The 24,619-nt window shown below is 45.6% G+C and overlaps 1 protein-coding gene across 1 annotated transcript; it reads left to right on the forward strand.

The window, feature by feature from the left end:
- The first annotated feature begins 1,817 nt into the window (after window positions 1–1,817).
- pigk (phosphatidylinositol glycan anchor biosynthesis, class K) lies at window positions 1,818–23,417 on the forward strand. The gene is given in 12 exon segments (XM_042329230.1): window positions 1,818–1,966; window positions 2,658–2,711; window positions 2,837–2,928; window positions 10,728–10,863; window positions 13,342–13,453; window positions 14,323–14,328; window positions 14,331–14,418; window positions 17,967–18,084; window positions 20,013–20,123; window positions 21,172–21,347; window positions 22,232–22,304; window positions 22,462–23,417. Coding segments are annotated over 12 exon segments (1,167 nt in total). The 5' UTR covers window positions 1,818–1,882; the 3' UTR covers window positions 22,579–23,417.
- The last annotated feature ends 1,202 nt before the right edge of the window (window positions 23,418–24,619 follow it).

The raw sequence follows: 24,619 nt of genomic DNA on the forward strand, positions 1-24,619 counted from the left end.
AATACAACAGGTGTAGGTAGACCTTACAGGGAAATGCTGAATACAACAGGTGTAGTAGACCTTAGAGTGAAATGCTGAATACAACAGGTGTAGTAGACCTTACAGTGAAATGCTGAATACAACAGGTGTAGTAGACCTTACAGTGAAATGCTTACTTACAGGCTCTAACCAAAGGTGCAAACAAGGTGTTAGGTGAACAATAGGTAAGTAAATAAATAAAAACAACAGTAAAAAGAGTGTGAATAACAGTAGCGAGGCAATAAAAGTAGCAAGGCTTTATACAGACACTGGTTAGTCAGGCTGATTGAGGTAGTATGTACATGTAGATATGGTTAAAGTGGCTATGCATATATGATAAACAGAGAGTAGCAGTAGTGTAAAAGAGGGGTTGGTGGGGCACACAATGCAAATAGTCCGGGTAACCATTTGATGACCTGTTCAGGAGTCTTATGGCTTGGGGGTAAAAACTGTTGAGAAGCCTTTTTGTCCTAGACTTGGCGCTCCGATACTGCTTGCCGTGCGGTAGCAGAGAGAACAGTCTATGACTGGGGTGGCTGGGGTCTTTGACAATTTTTAGGGCCTTCCTCTGACACCGCCTGGTGTAGAGGTCCTGGATGACAGGCAGCTTAGCCCCAGTGATGTACTGGGCCGTACACACTACCCTCTGTAGCGCCTTGTGGTCAGAGGCCGAGCAATTGCCGTACCAGGCGGTGATGCAACCGGTCAGGATGCGATGTTGCAGCTGTAGAACCTTTTGAGGATCTCTGGACCCATGCCAACATTTTTTGGTTTCCTGAGAGGGAATAGGTTTTGTCGTGCCCTCTTCACGACTGTCTTGGTGTGCTTGGACCATTTGGACCACATGATTATGGTGACTGTGAGAGAAATGTTAAGGTTCAGTGTTGTAATTGTGGGGGTAGAACAGGTGTAGCGAGAGACTAGAGAGGCTCATAGATCTAGAATCCGTCATGATGTATCATATGCAGAGGCTGTAAGACAGATTGGTGGAACCACAGTGAGGACTGATGGAGCTTCCATGGCTGGTCCTGGCCTGTACGAAGTGGACCTAATGTCAGGGCTGGTGTTTCTGCTGGTCTTGACCTGTACGAAGTGGCCCTAATGTCAGGGCTGGTGTTTCTGCTGGTCCTGGCCTATACGAAGTGGACCTAATGTCAGGGCTGGTGTTTCTGCTGGTCCTGGCCTGTACGAAGTGGACCTAATGTCAAGGTTGGTGCTTCTGCTGGTCCTGGCCTGTACGAAGTGGACCTAATGTCAGGGTTGGTGCTTCTGCTGCTCCTGACCTGTACGAAGTGGACCTAATGTCAGGGCTGGTGTTTCTGCTGGTCCTGGCCTGTACGAAGTGGACCCAATGTCAGGGCTGGTGTTTCTGCTGGTCCTGGCCTGTATGAAGTGGACCTAATGTCAGAGCTGGTGCTCTGCTGGTCCTGGCATGGTTTCAATACCTTTTCCAAAATCTTGTCATCAATGAATGTGCAGGGTCAAAGGACACTTTGATAGTAAATAAACTTCATAGCTTTCATTGGTAAGGTTATCAACATGACTTTGGTTGTGGAAAGGTTTAAGGTTATAGTGGATATGGCGAAATAGTTATTGGGAGTAACAGATGTTACTGTCAAAATGGCTGTTGACATGTTGAATCATCTTAAATGTGGATTGTTTCAGTATTGAATTAGTAGGGATTATTCGTTTAAAAAAAATATATATATATATTTTTTCTTAGTACAGAATTTGTCGGACCACGATTAATTGTACACTCCAGCACAGTAGGTGGCGGCATGCACCTTCAACGTTAGTTTGCGGACCGTGATATCGTCAAAGAAGAAGAAGCACCTAGGGCGATAGCTCTTCCTGTAGGAGCAACATGGCTAGCTGCTGTTCCCTGAAAGTATTGACACTTTTCAGCCTGTTTATTGTTCCTGGCGCGGTGGAAAGTAATAATATTGAGGTAAATATATAGCACCTTTTTTCTTAGCGATACTCGTTCAAAAATAAAATATTCGTTTCACCTTGCTGTTTAACCACTACTGCTTGCTAATCTTAGTTAGCTAATGTTAATATCCCTGTCTGATCTTGTTCTGTCGTTTGTACATTATCTTGCTAGGCTAGCTAACTAGCTGTTTGCTACAAAGACTACTTTTACTATGGTCCACTCTATATGTCCAGTCAGACTCTTCTTTAAACACAGAAAGGAAATGTAGCTTTTTGGACCAAATCATCAGGGATGTACCAGAGATGATTTTGCACGGGGCATTCTGGGTAAACTCCAGGACCAACCCTGTTTAACCAGCAGTGGAATGTAGGGTGGTATGCTGCTGGCATTTTGAAGCATCATTTTATCTCTCACTTGTTGGTAACAATTTCTAATATTTTGTCCACTTTATATTTGTAGTCAATTTCGTTCTGAAGTTATCGACAGTCGCACATAGTCGAAACATCTTGATTCTATGTTTAGGGGAAATATTTTGTGAATAAAGTGACTCGGAAATGAAGAGAAGGAAAAAAAACGCATCCGGCGCATTGACCAGCGCCAGCCTGCCACCACTCTCCATACTCTATTTGTATATGTCCTTGTGTGCTGGTCAATACAATGGTACCCAACCTAACGAACTACCCTTAACCTTTTTGAAATAATGCAGGCTAAAGCTGGTCAATTCTTCAGCAGTGGACACACAAACAACTGGGCAGTTTTGGTGAGTAATTATGCACACACACACTTCAATCGTAATATGTTTTTTATGAAGTGTCCAAGATGTTGAATTTTGTGCTTTCAACATTAACATTTAATACAAAATTAACTTTGTCCTTTTCCTCTTAGGTGTGCACATCCAGATTCTGGTTCAACTATCGTCATGTGGCCAACACACTATCTGTGTACCGTAGTGTCAAGAGACTGGGCATCCCAGACAGGTAGCTAACTGTTACCCTGTCTGTGTACTGTATTGTCAACAGACTGGGCATCCCAGACAGGTAGCTAATTGTTACCCTGTCTGTGTACTGTATTGTCAACAGACTGGGCATCCCAGACAGGTAGCTAATTGTTACCCTGTCTGTGTACTGTATTGTCAACAAACTGGGCATCCCAGACAGGTAGCTAACCATACAATACCAGGCCAAGTATCACAATACCACGGGGGGGGGGGATCAGTGGCCTAGCATCCTGTTCGCCCCAGCCACTTGTTCACATTGTCACCGATATTCACACATTTACTCACTACAACACATAGTGAATTTAACTGGCTGATTTGCTCATCTTTGCAAAGGCCTCGCTGTGATATAGATGGAGGAATGAATATACACATGTCAGTCAGTACACTACATAATGATCTGTATGTCAGTCAGGAGACAACACTACATAATGATCTGTATGTCAGTCAGGAGACAACACTACATAATGATCTGTATGTCAGTCAGGGGACAACACTACATAATGATCTGTATGTCATTGTGTCAGTCAGGAGACACCACTACATAATGATCTGTATGTCATTGTGTCAGTCAGGGGACAACACTACATAATGATCTGTATGTCAGTCAGGAGACAACACTACATAATGATCTGTATGTCAGTCAGGGGACAACATTACATAATGATCTGTATGTCAGTCAGGGGACAACACTACATAATGATCTGTGTGTCAGTCAGGGGACAACACTACATAATGATCTGTATGTCATTGTGTCAGTCAGGGGACAACACTACATAATGATCTGTATGTCATTGTGTCAGTCAGGGGACAACACTACATAATGATCTGTATGTCAGTCAGGGGACAACACTACATAATGATCTGTATGTCAGTCAGGAGACATCGCTACATAATGATCTGTATGTCAGTCAGGGGACAACACTACATAATGATCTGTATGTCAGTCAGGGGACAACACTACATAATGATCTGTATGTCAGTCAGGAGACATCGCTACATAATGATCTGTATGGGGACAACTCTCTCGTTCATAAACGCACACCTCTCGTAATATGGGTCATATTGAACGCCTGTCGCGAAGCGGTGCTCCATTTTCCCTCTGAGGCTGCATGACAGTGACCTTTCAAAGTCTACTCAGACTGGTCTGTGCTCTTGCTATAACAGGCAATTAAATTATACAATATATCAACGTTGCTCACTTTGTGCGCTGATCCAATGTAACAGAACTCTCCTCAAGGTCTGGGGCTGCATCACGGCTAAATTATATATATTTAAAACTGGTGGAGTTTTAGGCGCACGTAAAGAGCAGATGGAGCGAAGCAGGTGAGTGAGGACTGATTAGGTGATGCTGAGAGAAGCAGGTGAGTGAGGACTGGTTAGGGGGGATGCTGAGAGAAGCAGGTGAGTGAGGACTGGTTAGGGGATGCTGAGAGAAGCAGGTGAGTGAGGACTGGTTAGGGGATGCTGAGAGAAGCAGGTGAGTGAGGACTGGTTAGAGGATGCTGAGAGAAGCAGGTGAGTGAGGACTGGTTAGGGGATGCTGAGAGAAGCAGGTGAGTGAGGACTGGTATGTCATTGTGTCAGTCAGGGGACAACACTACATAATGATCTGTATGTCAGTCAGGAGGCAACACTACATAATGATCTGTATGTCAGTCAGGAGACAACACTACATAATGATCTGTATGTCAGTCAGGGGACAACACTACATAATGATCTGTATGTCAGTCAGGGGACAACACTACATAATGATCTGTATGTCATTGTGTCAGTCAGGGGACAACACTACATAATGATCTGTATGTCAGTCAGGGGACAACACTACATAATGATCTGTATGTCAGTCAGGGGACAACACTACATAATGATCTGTATGTCAGTCAGGAGACAACACTACATAATGATCTGTATGTCAGTCAGGAGACAACACTACATAATGATCTGTATGTCAGTCAGGAGACAACACTACATAATGATCTGTATGTCAGTCAGGAGACAACACTACATAATGATCTGTATGTCATTGTGTCAGTCAGGGGACAACACTACATAATGATCTGTGTGTCAGTCAGGGGACAACACTACATAATGATCTGTATGTCAGTCAGGGGACAACACTACATAATGATCTGTATGTCAGTCAGGGACAACACTACATAATGATCTGTATGTCAGTCAGGAGACAACACTACATAATGAACTGTATGTCAGTCAGGAGACAACACTACATAATGATCTGTATGTCAGTCAGGAGACAACACTACATAATGATCTGTATGTCACTGTGTCAGTCAGGGGACAACTCTACATAATGATCTGTATGTCAGGAGACAACACTACATAATGATCTGTATGTCAGTCAGGGGACAACACTACATAATGATCTGTATGTCAGTCAGGGACAACACTACATAATGATCTGTATGTCATTGTGTCAGTCAGGGGACAACACTACATAATGATCTGTGTGTCAGTCAGGGGACAACACTACATAATGATCTGTATGTCAGTCAGGGGACAACACTACATAATGATCTGTATGTCACTGTGTCAGTCAGGGGACAACTCTACATAATGATCTGTATGTCAGGAGACAACACTACATAATGATCTGTATGTCAGTCAGGGGACAACACTACATAATGATCTGTATGTCAGTCAGGGGACAACACTACATAATGAACTGTATGTCAGTCAGGGGACAACACTACATAATGATCTGTATGTCAGTCAGGGGACAACACTACATAATGATCTGTATGTCAGTCAGGGGACAACACTACATAATGATCTGTATGGGGACAACTCTCTCGTCATAAACGCACACCTCTCGTAATATGGGTCAACACTACATAATGATTTTCTGTATGTCAGTCAGGGTCTGACAACACTACATAATGAACTGTATGTCAGAACTCAGGGGACAACACTACATAATGATTTAAAACTGTATGTCAGTCAGATGGGACAACACTACATAATGATCTGTATGTCACTGTATGCTGAGAGAAGCAGTCAGGGGACAACACTACATAATGATCTGTATGTCAGTCAGGAGACAACACTACATGGTTAATGCTGAGAGAAGCAGGTGATCTGTATGTCATTGTGTCAGTCAGGGGACAACACTACATAATGATCTGTATGTCAGTCAGGGGACAACACTACATAATGATCTGTATGTCAGTCAGGGGACAACACTACATAATGATCTGTATGTCAGTCAGGGGACAACACTACATAATGATCTGTATGTCAGTCAGGGGACAACACTACATAATGATCTGTATGTCATTGTGTCAGTCAGGGGACAACACTACATAATGATCTGTATGTCATTGTGTCCGTCAGGGGACAACACTACATAATGATCTGTATGTCAGTCAGGGGACAACACTACATAATGATCTGTATGTCAGTCAGTCAGGGACAACACTACATAATGATCTGTATGTCAGTCAGGGGACAACACTACATAATGATCTGTATGTCAGTCAGGGGACAACACTACATAATGATCTGTATGTCAGTCAGGGACAACACTACATAATGATCTGTATGTCAGTCAGGGGACAACACTACATAATGATCTGTATGTCAGTCAGGGGACAACACTACATAATGATCTGTATGTCAGTCAGGGACAACACTACATAATGATCTGTATGTCATTGTCAGTCAGGGGACAACACTACATAATGATCTGTCATTGTGTCAGTCAGGGGACAACACTACATAATGATCTGTATGTCAGTCAGGGGACAACACTACATAATGATCTGTATGTCATAATGATCTGTAGTCAGGGGACAACACTACATAATGATCTGTATGTCAGTCAGGGGACAACACTACATAATGATCTGTATGTCAGTCAGGGGACAACACTACATAATGATCTGTATGTCAGGGGACAACACTACATAATGATCTGTATGTCAGTCAGGGGACAACACTACATAATGATCTGTATGTCAGTCAGGGGACAACACTACATAATGAACTGTATGTCAGTCAGGGGACAACACTACATAATGATCTGTATGTCAGTCAGGGGACAACACTACATAATGAACTGTATGTCAGTCAGGGGACAACACTACATAATGATCTGTATGTCAGTCAGGGGACAACACTACATAATGATCTGTATGTCAGTCAGGGGACAACACTACATAATGATCTGTATGGGGACAACTCTCTCGTTCATAAACGCACACCTCTCGTAATATGGGTCATATTGAACGCCTGTCGCGAAGCGGTGCTCCATTTTCCCTCTGAGGCTTCATGACAGTGACCTTTCAAAGTCTACTCAGACTGGTCTGTGCTCTTGCTTTAACAGGCAATTAAATTATACAATATATCAACGTTGCTCACTTTGTGCGCTGATCCAATGTAACAGAACTCTCCTCAAGGTCTGGGGCTGCATCACGGCTAAATTATATATATTTAAAACTGGTGGAGTTTTAGGCGCACGTAAAGAGCAGACGGAGCGAAGCAGGTGAGTGAGGACTGGTTAGGGGATGCTGAGAGAAGCAGGTGAGTGAGGACTGGTTAGGGGATGCTGAGAGAAGCAGGTGAGTGAGGACTGGTTAGGGGATGCTGAGAGAAGCAGGTGAGTGAGGACTGGTTAGGGGATGCTGAGAGAAGCAGGTGATTGAGGACTGGTTAGGGGATGCTGAGAGAAGCAGGTGAGTGAGGACTGGTTAGGGGATGCTGAGAGAAGCAGGTGAGTGAGGACTGGTTAGGGGATGCTGAGAGAAGCAGGTGAGTGAGGACTGGTTAGGGGATGCTGAGAGAAGCAGGTGAGTGAGGACTGGTTAGGGGATGCTGAGAGAAGCAGTTGATTGAGGACTGGTTAGGGATGCTGAGAGAAGCAGTTGAGTGAGGACTGGTTAGGGGATGCTGAGAGAAGCAGGTGAGTGAGGACTGGTTAGGTGATGCTGAGAGAAGCAGGTGAGTGAGGGCTGGTTAGGGGATGCTGAGAGAAGCAGGTGAGTGAGGACTGGTTAGGTGATGCTGAGAGAAGCAGGTGAGTGAGGACTGGTTAGGGGATGCTGAGAGAAGCAGGTGAGTGAGGACTGGTTAGGGGATGCTGAGAGAAGCAGGTGAGTGAGGACTGGTTAGGGGATGCTGAGAGAAGCAGGTGAGTGAGGGCTGGTTAGGGGATGCTGAGAGAAGCAGTTGAGTGAGGACTGGTTAGGGGATGCTGAGAGAAGCAGGTGAGTGAGGACTGGTTAGGTGATGCTGAGAGAAGCAGGTGAGTGAGGACTGGTTAGGGGATGCTGAGAGAAGCAGGTGAGTGAGGACTGGTTAGGGGATGCTGAGAGAAGCAGGTGAGTGAGGACTGGTTAGGGGATGCTGAGAGAAGCAGGTGAGTGAGGACTGGTTAGGGGATGCTGAGAGAAGCAGGTGAGAGAGGACTGGTTAGGGGATGCTGAGAGAAGCAGGTGAGTGAGGACTGGTTAGGGGATGCTGAGAGAAGCAGGTGAGAGGACTGGTTAGGGGATGCTGAGAGAAGCAGGTGAGTGAGTAGGTGATTCAGCTGGCTGATAACAGCTGCCATATGTGATGCACGTGAAGAGGATACTATTGGCCCGGTGCATACAAGAGACTAGTGGCCGTTGATTAAATTCAGCTGATTGTATAAGCGTTTTCTAACAGGCTTCAGTAGTTTCTTTAGATCGGTAGGGCTGGGAAGAGTTGATTGTAATCATATGAGACTGTATTCTAAAATGGTACTAGTCTGTACCAGTTATGGACCACAGGTTCTGTCTCTGTACCACAGGGTCTGTCTGTCTGACAGAGTGCTGCTCCACCACAGGGTGTGTCTGACAGAGTGCTGCTCCACCACAGGGTGGGTCTGTCTGACAGAGTGCTGCTCCACCACAGGGTCTGTCTGACAGAGTGATGCTCCACCACAGGGTGGTCTTTCTGACAGAGTGCTGCTCCACCACAGAGTCTGTCTGACAGAGTGCTGCTCCACCACAGGGTCTGTCTGTCTGACAGTGCTGCTCCACCACAGGGTCTGTCTGACAGAGTGCTGCTCCACCACAGGGTGTGTCTGTCTGACAGAGTGCTGCTCCACCACAGGGTCTGTCTGTCTGACAGAGTGCTGCTCCACCACAGGGTCTGTCTGTCTGACAGAGTGCTGCTCCACCACAGGGTCTGTCTGTCTGACAGAGTGCTGCTCCACCACAGGGTCTGTCTGACAGAGTGCTGCTCCACCACAGGGTGTGTCTGACAGAGTGCTGCTCCACCACAGGGTGTGTCTGTCTGACAGAGTGCTGCTCCACCACAGGGTCTGTCTGACAGAGTGCTGCTCCACCACAGGGTCTGTCTGACAGAGTGCTGCTCCACCACAGGGTCTGTCTGTCTGACAGTGCTGCTCCACCACAGGGTCTGTCTGACAGAGGGCTGCTCCACCACAGGGTCTGTCTGACAGAGTGCTGCTCCACCACAGGGTCTGTCTGTCTGACAGAGTGCTGCTCCACCACAGGGTCTGTGTCTGACAGAGTGCTGCTCCACCACAGGGTCTGTCTGACAGAGTGCTGCTCCACCACAGGGTCTGTCTGACAGAGTGCTGCTCCACCACAGGGTGGGTCTGACAGAGTGCTGCTCCACCACAGGGTGGGTCTGTCTGACAGAGTGCTGCTCCACCACAGGGTGTGTCTGACAGAGTGCTGCTCCACCACAGGGTGTTCTGTCTGACAGAGTGCTGCTCCACCACAGGGTGGGTCTGTCTGACAGAGTGCTGCTCCACCACAGGGTGTGTCTGACAGAGTGCTGCTCCACCACAGGGTGTGTCTGACAGAGTGCTGCTCCACCACAGGGTGTGTCTGACAGAGTGCTGCTCCACCACAGGGTGGGTCTGTCTGACAGTGCTGCTCCACCACAGGGTGTGTCTGTCCCCTTGCAGAGTCTGCTCCACCACAGGGTGTGTCTGACCTTGCTGCTCCACCACAGGGTCCCCTGTCTGACAGAGTGCTGCTCCACCACAGGGTGTTGACAGAGTGCTGCATCCACCACAGGGTGTGTCTGACAGAGTGCTGCTCCACCACAGGGTGGGTCTGTCTGACAGAGTCAGGTGCTCCACCACAGGGTGGGTCTGTCTGACAGAGTGCTGCTCCACCACAGGGAGGTCTGTCTGACAGAGTGCTGCTACCACAGGGTGTGTCTGACAGAGTGCTGCTCCACCACAGGGTGGGTCTGACAGAATGTGGAGGCTACCACAGGGTGGGTCTGACAGAGTGCTGTCCACCACAGGGTGGGTCTGACAGAATGTGCTGCTCCACCACAGGGTGGGTCTGACAGAGTCTGCTCCACCACAGGGTGTGTCTGACAGAGTGCTGTCCACCACAGGGTGTGTCAATGACAGAGTGCTGCTCCACCACAGGGTGTGTCTGGTACAGAGTGCTGCTCCACCACAGGGTGTGTCTGACAGAGTGCTGCTCCACCACAGGGTGTGTCTGACAGAGTCAATGTGGAGCTATACCACAGGGTCTGTCTGACAGAGTGCTGCTCCACCACAGGGTGGGTCTGTCTGACAGAGTGCTGCTCCACCACAGGGTGTGTCTGTCTGACAGAGTGCTGCTCCACCACAGGGTGTGTCTGACAGAGTGCTGCTCCACCACAGGGTGTGTCTGTCTGACAGAGTGCTGCTCCACCACAGGGTGTGTCTGACAGAGTGCTGCTCCACCACAGGTCAAAGATGGACATGTTATAACTGGTCCCTCCCTCTCTCTTTACTTCCTTCCTCCCTCCCTACCTTCTCTCCAGTCACATAGTATTGATGCTGGCAGACGACATGGCGTGTAACCATAGAAACCCGAAGCCGGCCACGGTGTTCAGTCACAAGAACATGGAGCTCAACGTGTATGGAGATGACGTAGAGGTGGATTACCGTGGTTACGAGGTGAGTGTGTTTTAACTTGGAGCTCAACGTGTATGGAGATGACGTAGAGGTGGATTACCGTGGTTACGAGGTGAGGGTGTTGCCACTCACACCAAGCCCCTCTCCCTTGCCACTCACACCAAGCCCCTCCCCTTTGCCAATACAACTGAATACAACAGGTGAATACAACAGGTGTAGTTGACCTTACAGTGAAATGCTGACTTACGAGCCCTTAACCAATATACAGGGGTACCGATACAGAGTCAATGTGGGCTAGGCTATATACAGGGGGTACCGATACAGAGTCAATGTGGAGGCTATATACAGGGGGTTGACAGTGTGTACAGAGTCAATGTGGAGGCTATATACAGGGTGATACCTTGAGACAGAGTCAATGTGGAGGCTATATACAGGGTATTACGGTACAGAGTCAATGTGGAGGCTATATACAGGGTGTACCGGTACAGAGTCAATGTGGAGGCTATATACAGGGGTGTACCGATACAGAGTCAATGTGGAGGCTATATACAGGGGGTACCGATACAGAGTCAATGTGGAGGCTATATACAGGGGTACCGGTACAGAGTCAATGTGGAGGCTATATACAGGGTATTACGGTACAGAGTCAATGTGGAGGCTATATACAGGGTGTTACGGTACAGAGTCAATGTGGAGGCTATATACAGGGGGCACCGGTACAGAGTCAATGTGGAGGCTATATATAGGGTGTTACGGTACAGAGTCAATGTGGAGGCTATATACAGGGGTACCGTTACAGAGTCAATGTGGAGGCTATATACAGGGGTACTGGTACAGAGTCAATGTGGAGGCTATATACAGGGTGTTACTGTACAGAGTCAATGTGGAGGCTATATACAGGGGGTACTGGTACAGAGTCAATGTGGAGGCTATATACAGGGTGTTACGGTACAGAGTCAATGTGGAGGCTATATACAGGGGCACCGGTACAGAGTCAATGTGGAGGCTATATATAGGGTGTTACTGGTACAGAGTCAATGTGGAGGCTATATACAGGGGGTACCGTTACAGAGTCAATGTGGAGGCTATATACAGGGGTACTGGTACAGAGTCAATGTGGAGGCTATATATAGGGTGTTACGGTACAGAGTCAATGTGGAGGCTATATACAGGGGGTACCGTTACAGAGTCAATGTGGAGGCTATATACAGGGGGTACCAGTACAGAGTCAATGTGGAGGCTATATACAGGGGGTACCGTTAAATCAAATCAAATCAAATTTTATTTGTCACATACAGATGGTTAGCAGATGTTAATGCGAGTGTAGTGAAATGCTTGCGCTTCTAGTTCCGACAATGCAGTAATAACGAACAAGTAATCTAACTAACAATTCCAAAAAACTACTGTCTTATACACAGTGTAAGGGGATAAAGAATATGTACATAAGGATATATGAATGAGTGATGGTACAGAGCAGCATAGGCAAGATACAGTAGATGATATCGAGTACAGTATATATACATATGAGTATGTAAACAAAGTGGCATAGTTAAAGTGGCAGTAGTGATATATTTACATCATTTCCCATCAATTCCCATTCTTAAAGTGGCTGGAGTAGAGTCAGTGTCATTGACTGTGTTGGCAGAGTCAATGTTAGTGGTGGCTGTTTAACAGTCTGATGGCCTTGAGATAGAAGCTGTTTTTCAGTCTCTCGGTCCCAGCTTTGATGCACCTGGGGGTACTGACCTTGCCTTCTGGATGGCAGCAGGGGTGAACAGGCAGTGGCAATGGTTGATGTCCTATGATCTTTATGGCCTTCCTGTAGCATCGGGTGTAAGTCCTGGAGGGCTAGTTTGCCCCGGTGATGAGTCAATGTGGAGGCTCACTACCCCCTTACAGAGTCAATGTGGAGGCTATATACAGGGTGTTACTGTACAGAGTCAATGTGGAGGCTATATACAGGGGGTACGGTACAGAGTCAATGTGGAGGCTATATACAGGGGGTACCGGTACAGAGTCAATGTTGAGGCTATATACAGGGGGTACCGGTACAGAGTCAATGTGGAGGCTATATACAGGGGGTACCGGTACAGAGTCAATGTGGAGGCTATATACAGGGTGTACCAGTACAGAGTCAATGTGGAGGCTATATACAGGGGGTACTGGTACAGAGTCAATGTGGAGACTATATACAGAGTTAGTATGTACATGTAGGTAGAGTTATTAAAGTGACTATACATAGATGACAACAGAGAGCAGCAGTGGTGTAAAGAGGGGGGGGCACGGTAAACAGTCTGGGTAGCCAGTTGACTAGATGTTCAGGAGTCTTATGACTTTGGGGGTAGAAGAGGTCTAGGTCTTCCCTGGTTATTCTATAATCACCTCTGGACCGTCATAACAGGTGTGTGTTGAGTTCAACGCACCAGGCAGACGGATGGATCATGGTTATCCTGGTATTAATTTATTACTGACCATCTATAAATAGTACGTGGTTCATCATGTTGCCACCCCCCTCCCCAGGTAACTGTTGAGAACTTCCTTCGTGTGCTGACGGGCCGGCTGCCACCCAGCACGCCACGGTCTAAACGCCTCCTCTCTGACGACCACAGCAACATCCTCATCTACCTCACTGGTACGCACACGCCAGGCGCACGCACACGCCAGACACACGCACCCACACACGTAGGTAACAGAGAGACACACACACACGGATGCACATACATACATACATACATACATACATACATACATACATACATACATACATACATACATACATACATACGCGGGCACTGTACTTGATGGATGGATGGATGGATTGATTGATGGATGGATTGATTGATGGATGGATTGATGGATGGATGGATGGATTGATGGATGGATGGATGGATTGATGGATGGATGGATGGATGGATGGATGGATTGATGGATGGATGGATTGATTGATGGATGGATGGATGGATTGATGGATTGATGGATTGATTGATGGATGTATTGATGGATGGATGGATGGATTGGTTGATGGATTGATTGATGGATTGATTGATGGATTGATTGATTGATGGATGGATGTATTGATTGATTTATGTATTGATGGATGGATGTATTGATGGATGGATGGATGTATTGATGGATGGATGTATTGATGGATGGATGTATTGATGGATGGATGGATGTATTGATGGATGGATGGATGGATGGATGTATTGATGGATGGATGGATGTATTGATTGATGGATGTATTGATTGATTGATTGATGGATGGATGGATGTATTGATGGATGGATGTATTGATGGATGGATGTATTGATGGATGGATGTATTGATGGATGGATGTATTGATGGATGGATGTATTGATGGATGGATGTATTGATGGATGGATGTATTGATTGATGGATGGATGTATTGATTGATGGATGTATTGATGGATGGATGAATTGATTGATGGATGGATGGATTGATTGATGGATGTATTGATTGATTGATGGATTGATTGACAGGTCACGGTGGAACGGCTTCCTGAAGTTCCAGGACTCTGAAGAGATCAGCAACGTGGAGCTGGCTGACGCCTTTGAACAGATGTGGACTAAGAGAAGGTAAGGGGGGAGAGAGGGGAGGGATGAGGGGAGGGACGAGAGAAGAGGGATGAGGGTGAGGAGAGGGAGAGGGGGAGGGAGAAGAGGGAGGGTGAGGAGAGGAGGGATGAGGGTGAGGACGGGAGGGAGAGAAGAGGGATGAGGAGGGGAGGGAGGGATGGGGAGGGTGAGGAGGGAAGGGGAGATGTGTGTGGGGGAGGTGAGGGAGTGTCTGATAAAACCGTGGTGACGCCAGCCACTACAGTCTGACTAATGTCCTGATTACACACATTCACTCATTACAGTCTGGTTAATTAGCATCACCGTGACTTTGTCCCCTTCTGGCCCGCGGTGCCTTCATTAGGAGGTTTAACACCGCAGCCCACACGAAGACGCCACACACTTCAGGGATAAAGGACGTGGGGACATAAGTAGTTCTCAATGTAAAAATGCTGCATTAAAACATGTCAACACCTTCATTAGGACATGTCAACACCTTCATTAGGACATGTCAACACCTTCATTAGGACATGTCAACACCTTCATTAGGACATGTCAACACCTTCATTAGGACATGTCAACACCTTCATTAGGACATGTCAACACCTTCATTAGGACATGTCAACACCTTCATTAGGACATGTCAACACCTTACTCGGTATTCCAGCGGTGTGTTTGATCTGCGGATAGCCACCTAAAAATCCCTCTTATGCCTGACTGAAGTGAGTTCGGAAAAAAACTGAAAATATTCATCTTGGAAATAGTCTAAACTCAGAATCCAATAGGCTTCTCAAAAACAACAGGGTCACTGTGGTAGGATGTTGATTGGTGATTTCCTGCATTTATTTAAGTTCCATCGTGTAGCCTGATTTCAGATGTGTCCATGTTAACGGGATTATTGGAAATCCTCCTCCTTGAAAAGCACGTAAACGTTTTAAACTATTATATGACTTTTTCCACGTTTTGTTACATCCTTATTCTAAAATGGATTAAACATTTATCACAATACCCCATGATGACATCACAATACCCCATGATGACATCACAATACCCCATGATGACAGAGAGAAAAAGTGTTTTTAGACATGTTTGCAAATATATTAAGAACAAATACCTTATTTACAGAAGTATTCAGACCCTTTGCTGTGAGACTCAATTGAGCTCAGGTGCATTCTGTTTCCATTGATCATCTTTGGGATGTTTCTACAACTTGATTGGAGTCCAGCTGTGGTAAATTCAATTGATTGGACATGATTCGGAAAGGCACACACCTGTCTAAAAAGGGTCACACAGTTGACAGGTGCACGTCAGAGCAAAAACCAAGTCGTGAGGTCGAAGGAATTGTCCGTAGACCTCCGAGACAGCATTCTGTCGAGGCACAGATCTGGGGAAAGGTACCAACAAATGTCTGCAATGTTTAAGGTCCCCAAGAACACAGTGGCCTCCATCATTCTTAAATGGAAGAAGTTTGGAACCACCAAGACTCTTCTTAGAGCTTGCCGCCCGGCCAAACTGAGCAATCAGGGGAGAAGGGCCTTGGTCAGGGAGGTGACAAAGAACCCAATGGTCACTCTGACAGAGCTCCAGAGTTCCTCTGTGGAGATGCGAGAACCTTCCAGAAGGACAACCATCACTGCAGCCCTCCACCAATCAGGCCTTTATGGTAGAGTGGACAGACTGAAGCCACTCCTCAGTAAAAAGGCACATGACAGCCCGCTTGGAGTTTGCCAAAAGGAACCTAAAGGACTCTCAGACCACGAGAAACAAGATTCTCTGGTCTAGTGAAACCAAGATTGAACTCTTTGGCCTGAATGCCAAGCGTCATATCTGGAGGAAACCTGGCACCATCCCAGCAGTGAAGCATGGTGGTGGCAGCATCGTGCTGTGGGGATGTTTTCCAGTTGCAGGGATTGGGAGACTAGTCAGGATAGAGGGAAAGATAAATGGAGCAAAGTACAGAGAGATCCTTGACAAAAACCTGCTCAGGACCTCAGACTAGGGCGAAGGTTCACCTTCCAACAGTGCGCGCTAACCAAGGTGGCCAGGTGTTTCCTCCGACACATTGGTGCGGCTGGCTTCCGGGTTGGAGGCGCTCTGTGTTAAGAAGCAGTGTGGCTTGGTTGGGTTGTGTATCGGAGAACGCATGACTTTCAACCTTTGTCTCTCCTGAGCCCGTACGGGAGTTGTAGCGATGAGACAAGATAGTAACTACTAACAATTGGATAACACGAAATTGGGGAGAAAAGGAGGTAAAAATAAATAAATAAATAAATAGCTGTGCAGAAACCCTCCCCATACAACCTGACAGAGCTTGAGAGGATCTGCAGAGAAGAATGGGAGACACTCCCCAAATACAGGTGTGCCAAGCTTGTAGCGTCATCCCCAAGAGAACTCAAGGCTGTAATTTACTAAAGGTGCTTGAACAAAATACTGAGTAAAGGGTCTGAATACTTATGTTTTTTTTTTAGAATTATGCATTTGCAAATTTAAAAAAAAAAACTGTTTGTTGTGTCATTATGGGGTATTGTGTGTAGATTTGATGAGGATACTTACATTTTTTTTAGAATAACATGGAATCCAAACCGGCTGCGCCATCGTGCATATATGTATTTTGTCCCCCGACACCAAACGTGATCACAACACACAGGTTAAAATATCAAAACAAACTCTGAACCAATTACATTAATTTCGGGACAGGTCGAAAAGCTAATTTGTCCTATTTAGCCAGCTTGCTGTTGATCGCTAATTTGTCCTGGGATAATTCGGCCAACCGAATCGTTTCTAGTCATCTCTCCTCCTTCCAGGATTTTTCTCTTTGAACTTATATGGTGATTGGCCACCAAACTTTCATAGTATTACCATGACGACCGACAACACAGTTAGTCTTTCAATCAGCCACATGGGTATAACCAATTAGGAGATGGAACGTGGGTATCTGCTCCTATAAACCCATGAGGAGATGGAATGTGGGTATCTGCTCCTATAAACCCATGAGGAGATGGGGGAGGCAGAACTTGCTTTGCGATCTGCGTCACCAATAGAAATGACAGGTGACGCGAGTGGTATAGTCCGGGTGTAAGGCTGTAATGTAACAAAATGAGGAAGTCAAAGGGTATGATTACTTTACAAATGCACTGTATTTATTTGGACAGTGAAGCTAAATACTAATTATGGATAATCATGAATGAATCTTGAAAAGTGTATGCTAACTAAGACATGCTAACCTCTCAGCATTACAATAACAGAGGAAGTTAGCATACCCCCAAGACATGCTAACCTCTCGCCATTACAATAACAGCGGAGGTTAGCATACCCCCAAGACATGCTAACCTCTCACCATTACAATAACAGCGGAGGTTAGCATACGCCCAAGACATGCTAACCTCTCACCATTATAATAACAGGGGAAGTTAGCATTTTATATCATACCCCCAACACATGCTAACCTCTCACCATTACAATAACAGGGGAAGTTAGCATGTCTTGGGGGTTTGATATTTATGCCTCTGTAACATTCTTATTCATTATTCACGATTCATATACATATATGTGTCTGTCTGTGTTTACAGGTACAATGAGCTGCTGTTCATCATTGATACTTGTCAGGGAGCCTCCATGTATGAGAGATTTTACTCTCCTAACCTCATGGCCCTGGCCTCCAGTCAAGTAGGAGAGGACTCCCTGTCGGTAAGTAACCAGAACACACACACACACACCTGGCCTCCAGTCAAGAAGGAGAAGTAAGATGGTGTTGATGTGGTTGTAGCTACATGTTGTCCTCTAAGGTGTTGATATGGTAGTATCTCTGTGTTGTCCTCTAAGGTGTTGATATGGTAGTAGCTCTGTGTTGTCCTCTAAGGTGTTGACATGGTAGTAGCTCTGTGTTGTCCTCTAAGGTGTCGACATGGTAGTAGCTCTGTGTTGTCCTCTGAGGTGTTGTTGACATGGTAGTAGCTCTGTTGTCCTCTAAGGTGTTGTTGAGTAGCTCTGTTGTCCTCTAAGGTGTTGATATGGTAGTAGCTCTCTGTTGTCCTCTAAGGTGTTGTTGACATGGTAGTAGCTCTGTGTTGTTGACATGGTAGTTACTCTGTGTTGTCCTCTGAGGTGTTGTTGACATGGTAGTAGCTCTGTTGTCCTCTAAGGTGTCGACGTGGTAGTTGCTCTGTGTTGTCCTCTGAGGTGTTGTTGACATGGTAGTAGCTCCATGTTGTCCTCTAAGGTGTTGACATGGTAGTAGCTCTGTTGTCCTCTAAGGTGTTGTTGACATGGTAGTAGCTCTGTTGTCCTCTAGGTGTTGATATGGTAGTAGCTCATGTTGTCCTCTAAGGTGTTGTCCTCTAAGGTGTCGACGTGGTAGTTGCTCTGTGTTGTCCTCTGAGGTGTTGTTGACATGGTAGTAGCTCTGTGTTGTTGACATGGTAGTTACTCTGTGTTGTCCTCTGAGGTGTTGTTGACATGGTAGTAGCTCTGTTGTCCTCTAAGGTGTTGACATGGTAGTAGCTCTGTGTTGTCCTCTAAGGTGTCGACGTGGTAGTTGCTCTGTGTTGTCCTCTGAGGTGTTGTTGACATGGTAGTAGCTCCATGTTGTCCTCTAAGGTGTTGACATGGTAGTAGCTCTGTTGTCCTCTAAGGTGTTGTTGACATGGTAGTAGCTCTGTTGTCCTCTAGGGTGTTGATATGGTAGTAGCTCTGTTGTCCTCTAAGGTGTTGTTGACATGGTAGTAGCTCTCTGTTGTCCTCTGGTAATTAAGATGTTGATATGATAGTAGCTCTGTGTTGTCCTCTGGTAATTAAGATGTTGATATGATAGTAGCTCTGTGTTGTCCTCTGGTAATTAAGATGTTGATATGATAGTAGCTCTGTGTTGTCCTCTGGTAATTAAGATGTTGATATGATAGTAGCTCTGTGTTGTCCTCTGGTAATTAAGATGTTGATATGATAGTAGCTCTGTGTTGTCCTCTGGTAATTAAGATGTTGATATGATAGTAGCTCTGTGTTGTCCTCTGGTAATTAAGATGTTGATATGATAGTAGCTCTGTGTTGTCCTCTGGTAATTAAGATGTTGATATGATAGTAGCTCTGTGTTGTCCTCTGGTAATTAAGATGTTGATATGATAGTAGCTCTGTGTTGTCCTCTGGTAATTAAGATGTTGATATGATAGTAGCTCTGTGTTGTCCTCTGTAAAGTGTTAACAACCCTCCCTCCGATCTTGTCTCCATAAAACCACTTTACCTATAACCACTGGGATTATCATTGAACGTTTGGACATCTTGAAGAACGATCTGGACTTAATGGCCATGTACTCTGTTATAATCTCCAACTGGAACAGTCAGAAGAGGACTGGCCATCCTTCTTAGCCTGGTTCCTCTCTTCCCGGCACAGGCAGAAGAGGACTGGCCACCCCTCATAGTCTGGTTCCTCTCTAGGTTTCTTCCTAGGTCTTTGCCTTTCTAGGGAGTTTTTCCTAGCCACTGTGCTTCTACACCTGCATTTCTTGCTGTTTTGGGGTTTTAGACTGAGTTTCTGTATAATCTGCTGATGTAAAGGGCTCAATACGTTAGATTTGATAAGAGTTCCTATGTATGAAACACCACGTATTGTTCTGTTCTTCCAGCACCAGCCAGACCTGGCTATCGGGGTCCATCTAATGGACAGGTATACATTCTACCTGTTGGAGTTTCTGGAGGATATTCACCCTGCTAGCACTGCTAACATGAATGATCTGGTGAGTCTCTCGCACGCTCTCTACCTCTCTTAGGCCTTTCTCTGGTTGTGGGGTTAGCTTTAAAGGGGGTAAAAGCTGGGGTTGGTCCTGAAGGGGGTCATGGTGGGGTTGGTCCTAAAGGGGGTCATGGTGGGGTTGGTCCTAAAGGGGTCATGGTGGGGTTGGTCCTAAAGGGGGTAAAGCTGGGGTTGGTCCTAAAGGGGGTAAAGGTGGGGTTGGTCCTAAAGGGGGTAAAGGTGGGGTTGGTCCTAAAGGGGGTAAAGGTGGGGTTGGTCCTAAAGGGGGTAAATGTGGGGTTGGTCCTAAAGGGGTAAAGGTGTGGTTGGTCCTAAAGGGGGTAAAGGTGTGGTTGGTCCTAAAGGGGGTAAAGGTGTGGTTGGTCCTAAAGGGGGTAAAGCTGGGTTTGGTCCTAAAGGGGGTAAAGCTGGGTTTGGCCCCCTCCTGCTCCCTAGGGGTTCTACTGCCCCCTCCTGCTCCCTAGGGGTTCTACTGCCCCCTCCTGCTCCCTAGGGTTCTACTACCCCCTCCCTCCCCCTGTGGTTCTACTGCCCCCTCCTGCTCCCTAGGGGTTCTACTACCCCCTCCCCCTCCCCCTGGGGTTCTACTGCCCCCTCCTGCTCCCTAGGGGTTCTACTATCCCCTCCTGCTCCCTAGGGGTTCTACTACCCCCTCCCTCCCCCTAGGGGTTCTACTGCCCCCTCCTGCTCCCTAGGGGTTCTACTACCCCCTCCTGCTAACCCGCTAACCCAAGCCACAATGGGCATTACCATCACAAACTACAAACCCTTTAAATCCATTGTGGCCTGGGCCAGACATTCTGATGGATCACCTCCCACTAATGCATATTATTTCCACCAATCTTGTTGTTTTGTGAAGCTGCCCTGTCTCTTTGTTCTAGATTTCGTTTGTGGTATTAACAATCAATAATATGGATTAGTCTCCCTGGGCCAGAAGGGCTGTGTTTGGCGGGGGGAAGGGACCGTGTTTGGAGAACCCTGCTTTACAACCTCCTAGAGTTGGGTTTGATAAAGAGTTCTTTGTGTTCCAGTTTAAGGTGTGTCCTAAGAGTCAGTGTGTGTCCACTCCGGGCCACCGTACAGACCTTTTCCTCCGGGACCCCGGAAACGTCCTCATCACCGACTTCTTTGGCAGTGTCCGTAAAGTAGAGATCACCATGGAAACCATCAACCTGACAGCTCCCATGGTGCATCTGGCTGTGGAAAGGTAAGATTTCCTGTTATTGTTGTTGGAGTAAGGTCACTTCACACATCAAATGTTAGCAGGAAGAATTGACTGTACCATCTCTACAACTAAAAGTTAAAAGAAACCAAGATCATTTTTTTAAATTAATTTGACTGATTTTAAAGGAGCCACAGTAATAAACAGAGACACTTTTACAGTTTTTCAATTGAAATTATTATAAAAAATTATTGCAACCAATAGAATGTTATACTTTATGAAGTGGGTGGTTCGAGCCCTGACTGCTGATTGGCTGACAGCAGTGGTATATCAGACCTGTATAACACGGGTATGACAATACATTTATTTGTATATTTCTCATTATGTTGGTAACCAGTTTATAATAGCAATAAGGCACCTTTTGTGGTTTGTGGTTTATGGCCAATATACCATGGCTTAGCTGTGGTATATTTAGCTAGGTATTACTGTTGGAGCTAGAAACTGTGCCAACTTACCACTCACAGAATCTCACCCAAAATACAGCTGTTTTTTATAGTGTTGTGTACCAGACTTCTGTCTCTCTAATGGTGTGTGTGTGTAGTCTAATGTGTGTGTAGTCTGTGTGTGTAGTCTAATGTTGTGTGTGTGTGTCGTATCTAATGTTGTGTGTTTTTGTCTTTATCTAATGTTGTGTGTTTTTGTCTTATCTAATGTTGTGTGTTTTTGTCGTATCTAATGTTGTGTGTTTTTGTCTTTATCTAATGTTGTGTGTTTTTGTCTTATCTAATGTTGTGTGTTTTTGTCTTATCTAATGTTGTGTGTTTTTGTCTTATCTAATGTTGTGTGTGTAGTCTAATGTTGTATGTTTTGGTCGTATCTAATGTTGTGTGTTTTGGTCGTATCTAATGTTGTGTGTTTTGTCTTATCAGACCAGTAAGTGAGCTGAAGACAGAGAGCCAGTCATATGTGGACCAACTACCAGTGGCTGAGATTATACACCAGGTGAGACACTGTGGATCTCTGCCCAGTCGTACAATTAGCCGTACAATTAGGAAGTATGTTTGTTTTTTGTACCTGTTTTCTATATTGTACGACATCACATGTTGATGTATTTCTGCGTATGTACCAAGATGTCTTGTCTGTCTTCCCCGTCCTGTAGAAACCAAAGCAGAGGGACTGGCACCCTCCAGATGGTTTCATTCTGGGTTTGTGGACTCTCATCCTCCTGGTCTTCTTCAAGACGTACGGCGCCAAGCACCTTAAGCACATCTTCTAACCCCTGACCTTTGAAGCCCGACCTCTGTAGGACTCATGGTGAATACTCTAAAGCGCAGGCTTTCATCCATCCAAGTGCACAACTGCGCACTTCAGGATAAAGGACAGACAATTGGGACGCGGTGTTGGCGAGGTCCCAATCTTCTGTATTACTAGAAGACTACAAAGACATTATTAACAGGGAAAGAATGACGCAGTCTTTTAGTGGTAATTGCCTTTCTAGTCATTCTATTTCTATGGTTATTAACATTATCGAACGGGGCGATCTGTGATTGGTACAACCATTTTGTTATTGTTTGAAGAGCAGATTGTTTATGTTTAAACTCTGAACTGTGTTGGAGAGAATGTGGTGACACAACACTGACCTGCACAAAGACACACATTGTTGTGCCTTTCTGGACATAAACAGTACTCTGACTACTGATTACTGCTGGTGTTAATTATCCTGGACATAAACAGTACTCTGACTACTGATTACTGCTGGTGTTTATTCTGTGTTTATTGTATGGAAGCTGGTGAATGGGGGTTTAGAGTTAAAACACAACAAACAGCGAATACTGGAAGAAACAATCCTATGTTGTCTTTTTATTTTTTTATTGTTGCATGGTTTAGAATTTAAAGAGGGAGAACGGAAAAGGAAATTGAGGATAAAATGAAGGGTTAAAAAGAATACTGGAAAGCAAATGGTCCTTCTCAGGAGAGCAGACGGATGTGTTCTTTGAGATGGTTGATTGTCTTATTTGATGTCGTTTAAGGAAATGTCTTCTTTTTTCCTTTATTGTGTGTCTTCTTCCCTCATATCTATAATTAAATTGATGGGACTGAAAGGCACTGAATTGAGTCGATGCTGATAAGAATATCATTTATTTAAGAGCATGCTGCTCTACATATTTCAGCACCAGGCTTTTTGGCTTAAGTTGCTACTCAGAACTGTAGGGATTTTTTTCCAAGTGGCTCCCTAGTCCCTATAGGGCTCTGGTCTAAAGTAGTGCACTATGTAGGGAATAGGGTTCCATAGGACTCTGGTCTAAAGTAGTGCACTATGTAGGGAATAGGGTTCCATAGGGCTCTGGTCTAAAGTAGTGCACTATGTAGGGAATAGGGTTCCATAGGACTCTGGTCTAAAGTAGTGCACTATGTAGGGAATAGGGTTCCATAGGGCTCTGGTCTAAAGTAGTGCACTATATAGGGAATAGGGTTCAATAGGGCACTGTCCATATTTTACTTTATCAGCCAACGAGACCAGTAACGAACAGCACAATCACTAGTCAACAAGACCAGTAACGAACAGCACAATCACTAGTCAACATTTACTTTATCAGCCAACGAGACCAGTAACGAACAGCACAATCACTAGTCAACAAGACCAGTAACGAACAGCACAATCACTAGTCAACAAGACCAGTAACGAACAGCAGAATCACTAGTCAACAAGACCAGTAACGAACAGCACAATCACTAGTCAACAAGACCAGTAACGAACAGCACAATCACTAGCCAACAAGACCAGTAACGAACAGCACAATCACTAGTCAACAAGACCAGTAACGAACAGCACAATCACTAGTCAACAAGACCAGTAACGAACAGCACAATCACTAGTCAACAAGACCAGTAACGAACAGCAGAATCACTAGTCAACAAGACCAGTAACGAACAGCACAATCACTAGCCAACAAGACCAGTAACGGACAGCACAATCACTAGCCAACAAGACCAGTAACGAACAGCACAATCACTAGCCAACAAGACCAGTAACGAACAGCACAATCACTAGCCAACAAGACCAGTAACGAACAGCACAATCACTAGTCAACAAGACCAGTAACGAACAGCAGAATCACTAGTCAACAAGACCAGTAACGAACAGCAGAATCACTAGCCAACAAGACCAGTAACGAACAGCAGAATCACTAGCCAACAAGACCAGTAACGAACAGCAGAATCACTAGCCAACAAGACCAGTAACGAACAGCAGAATCACTAGCCAACAAGAACAGTAACGAACAGCAGAATCACTAGCCAACAAGACCAGTAACGAA

This window comes from Oncorhynchus tshawytscha, linkage group LG10 (assembly GCF_018296145.1).
Source record: "Oncorhynchus tshawytscha isolate Ot180627B linkage group LG10, Otsh_v2.0, whole genome shotgun sequence".
In the NCBI taxonomy this organism is placed as follows: Eukaryota; Metazoa; Chordata; class Actinopteri; order Salmoniformes; family Salmonidae; genus Oncorhynchus; species Oncorhynchus tshawytscha.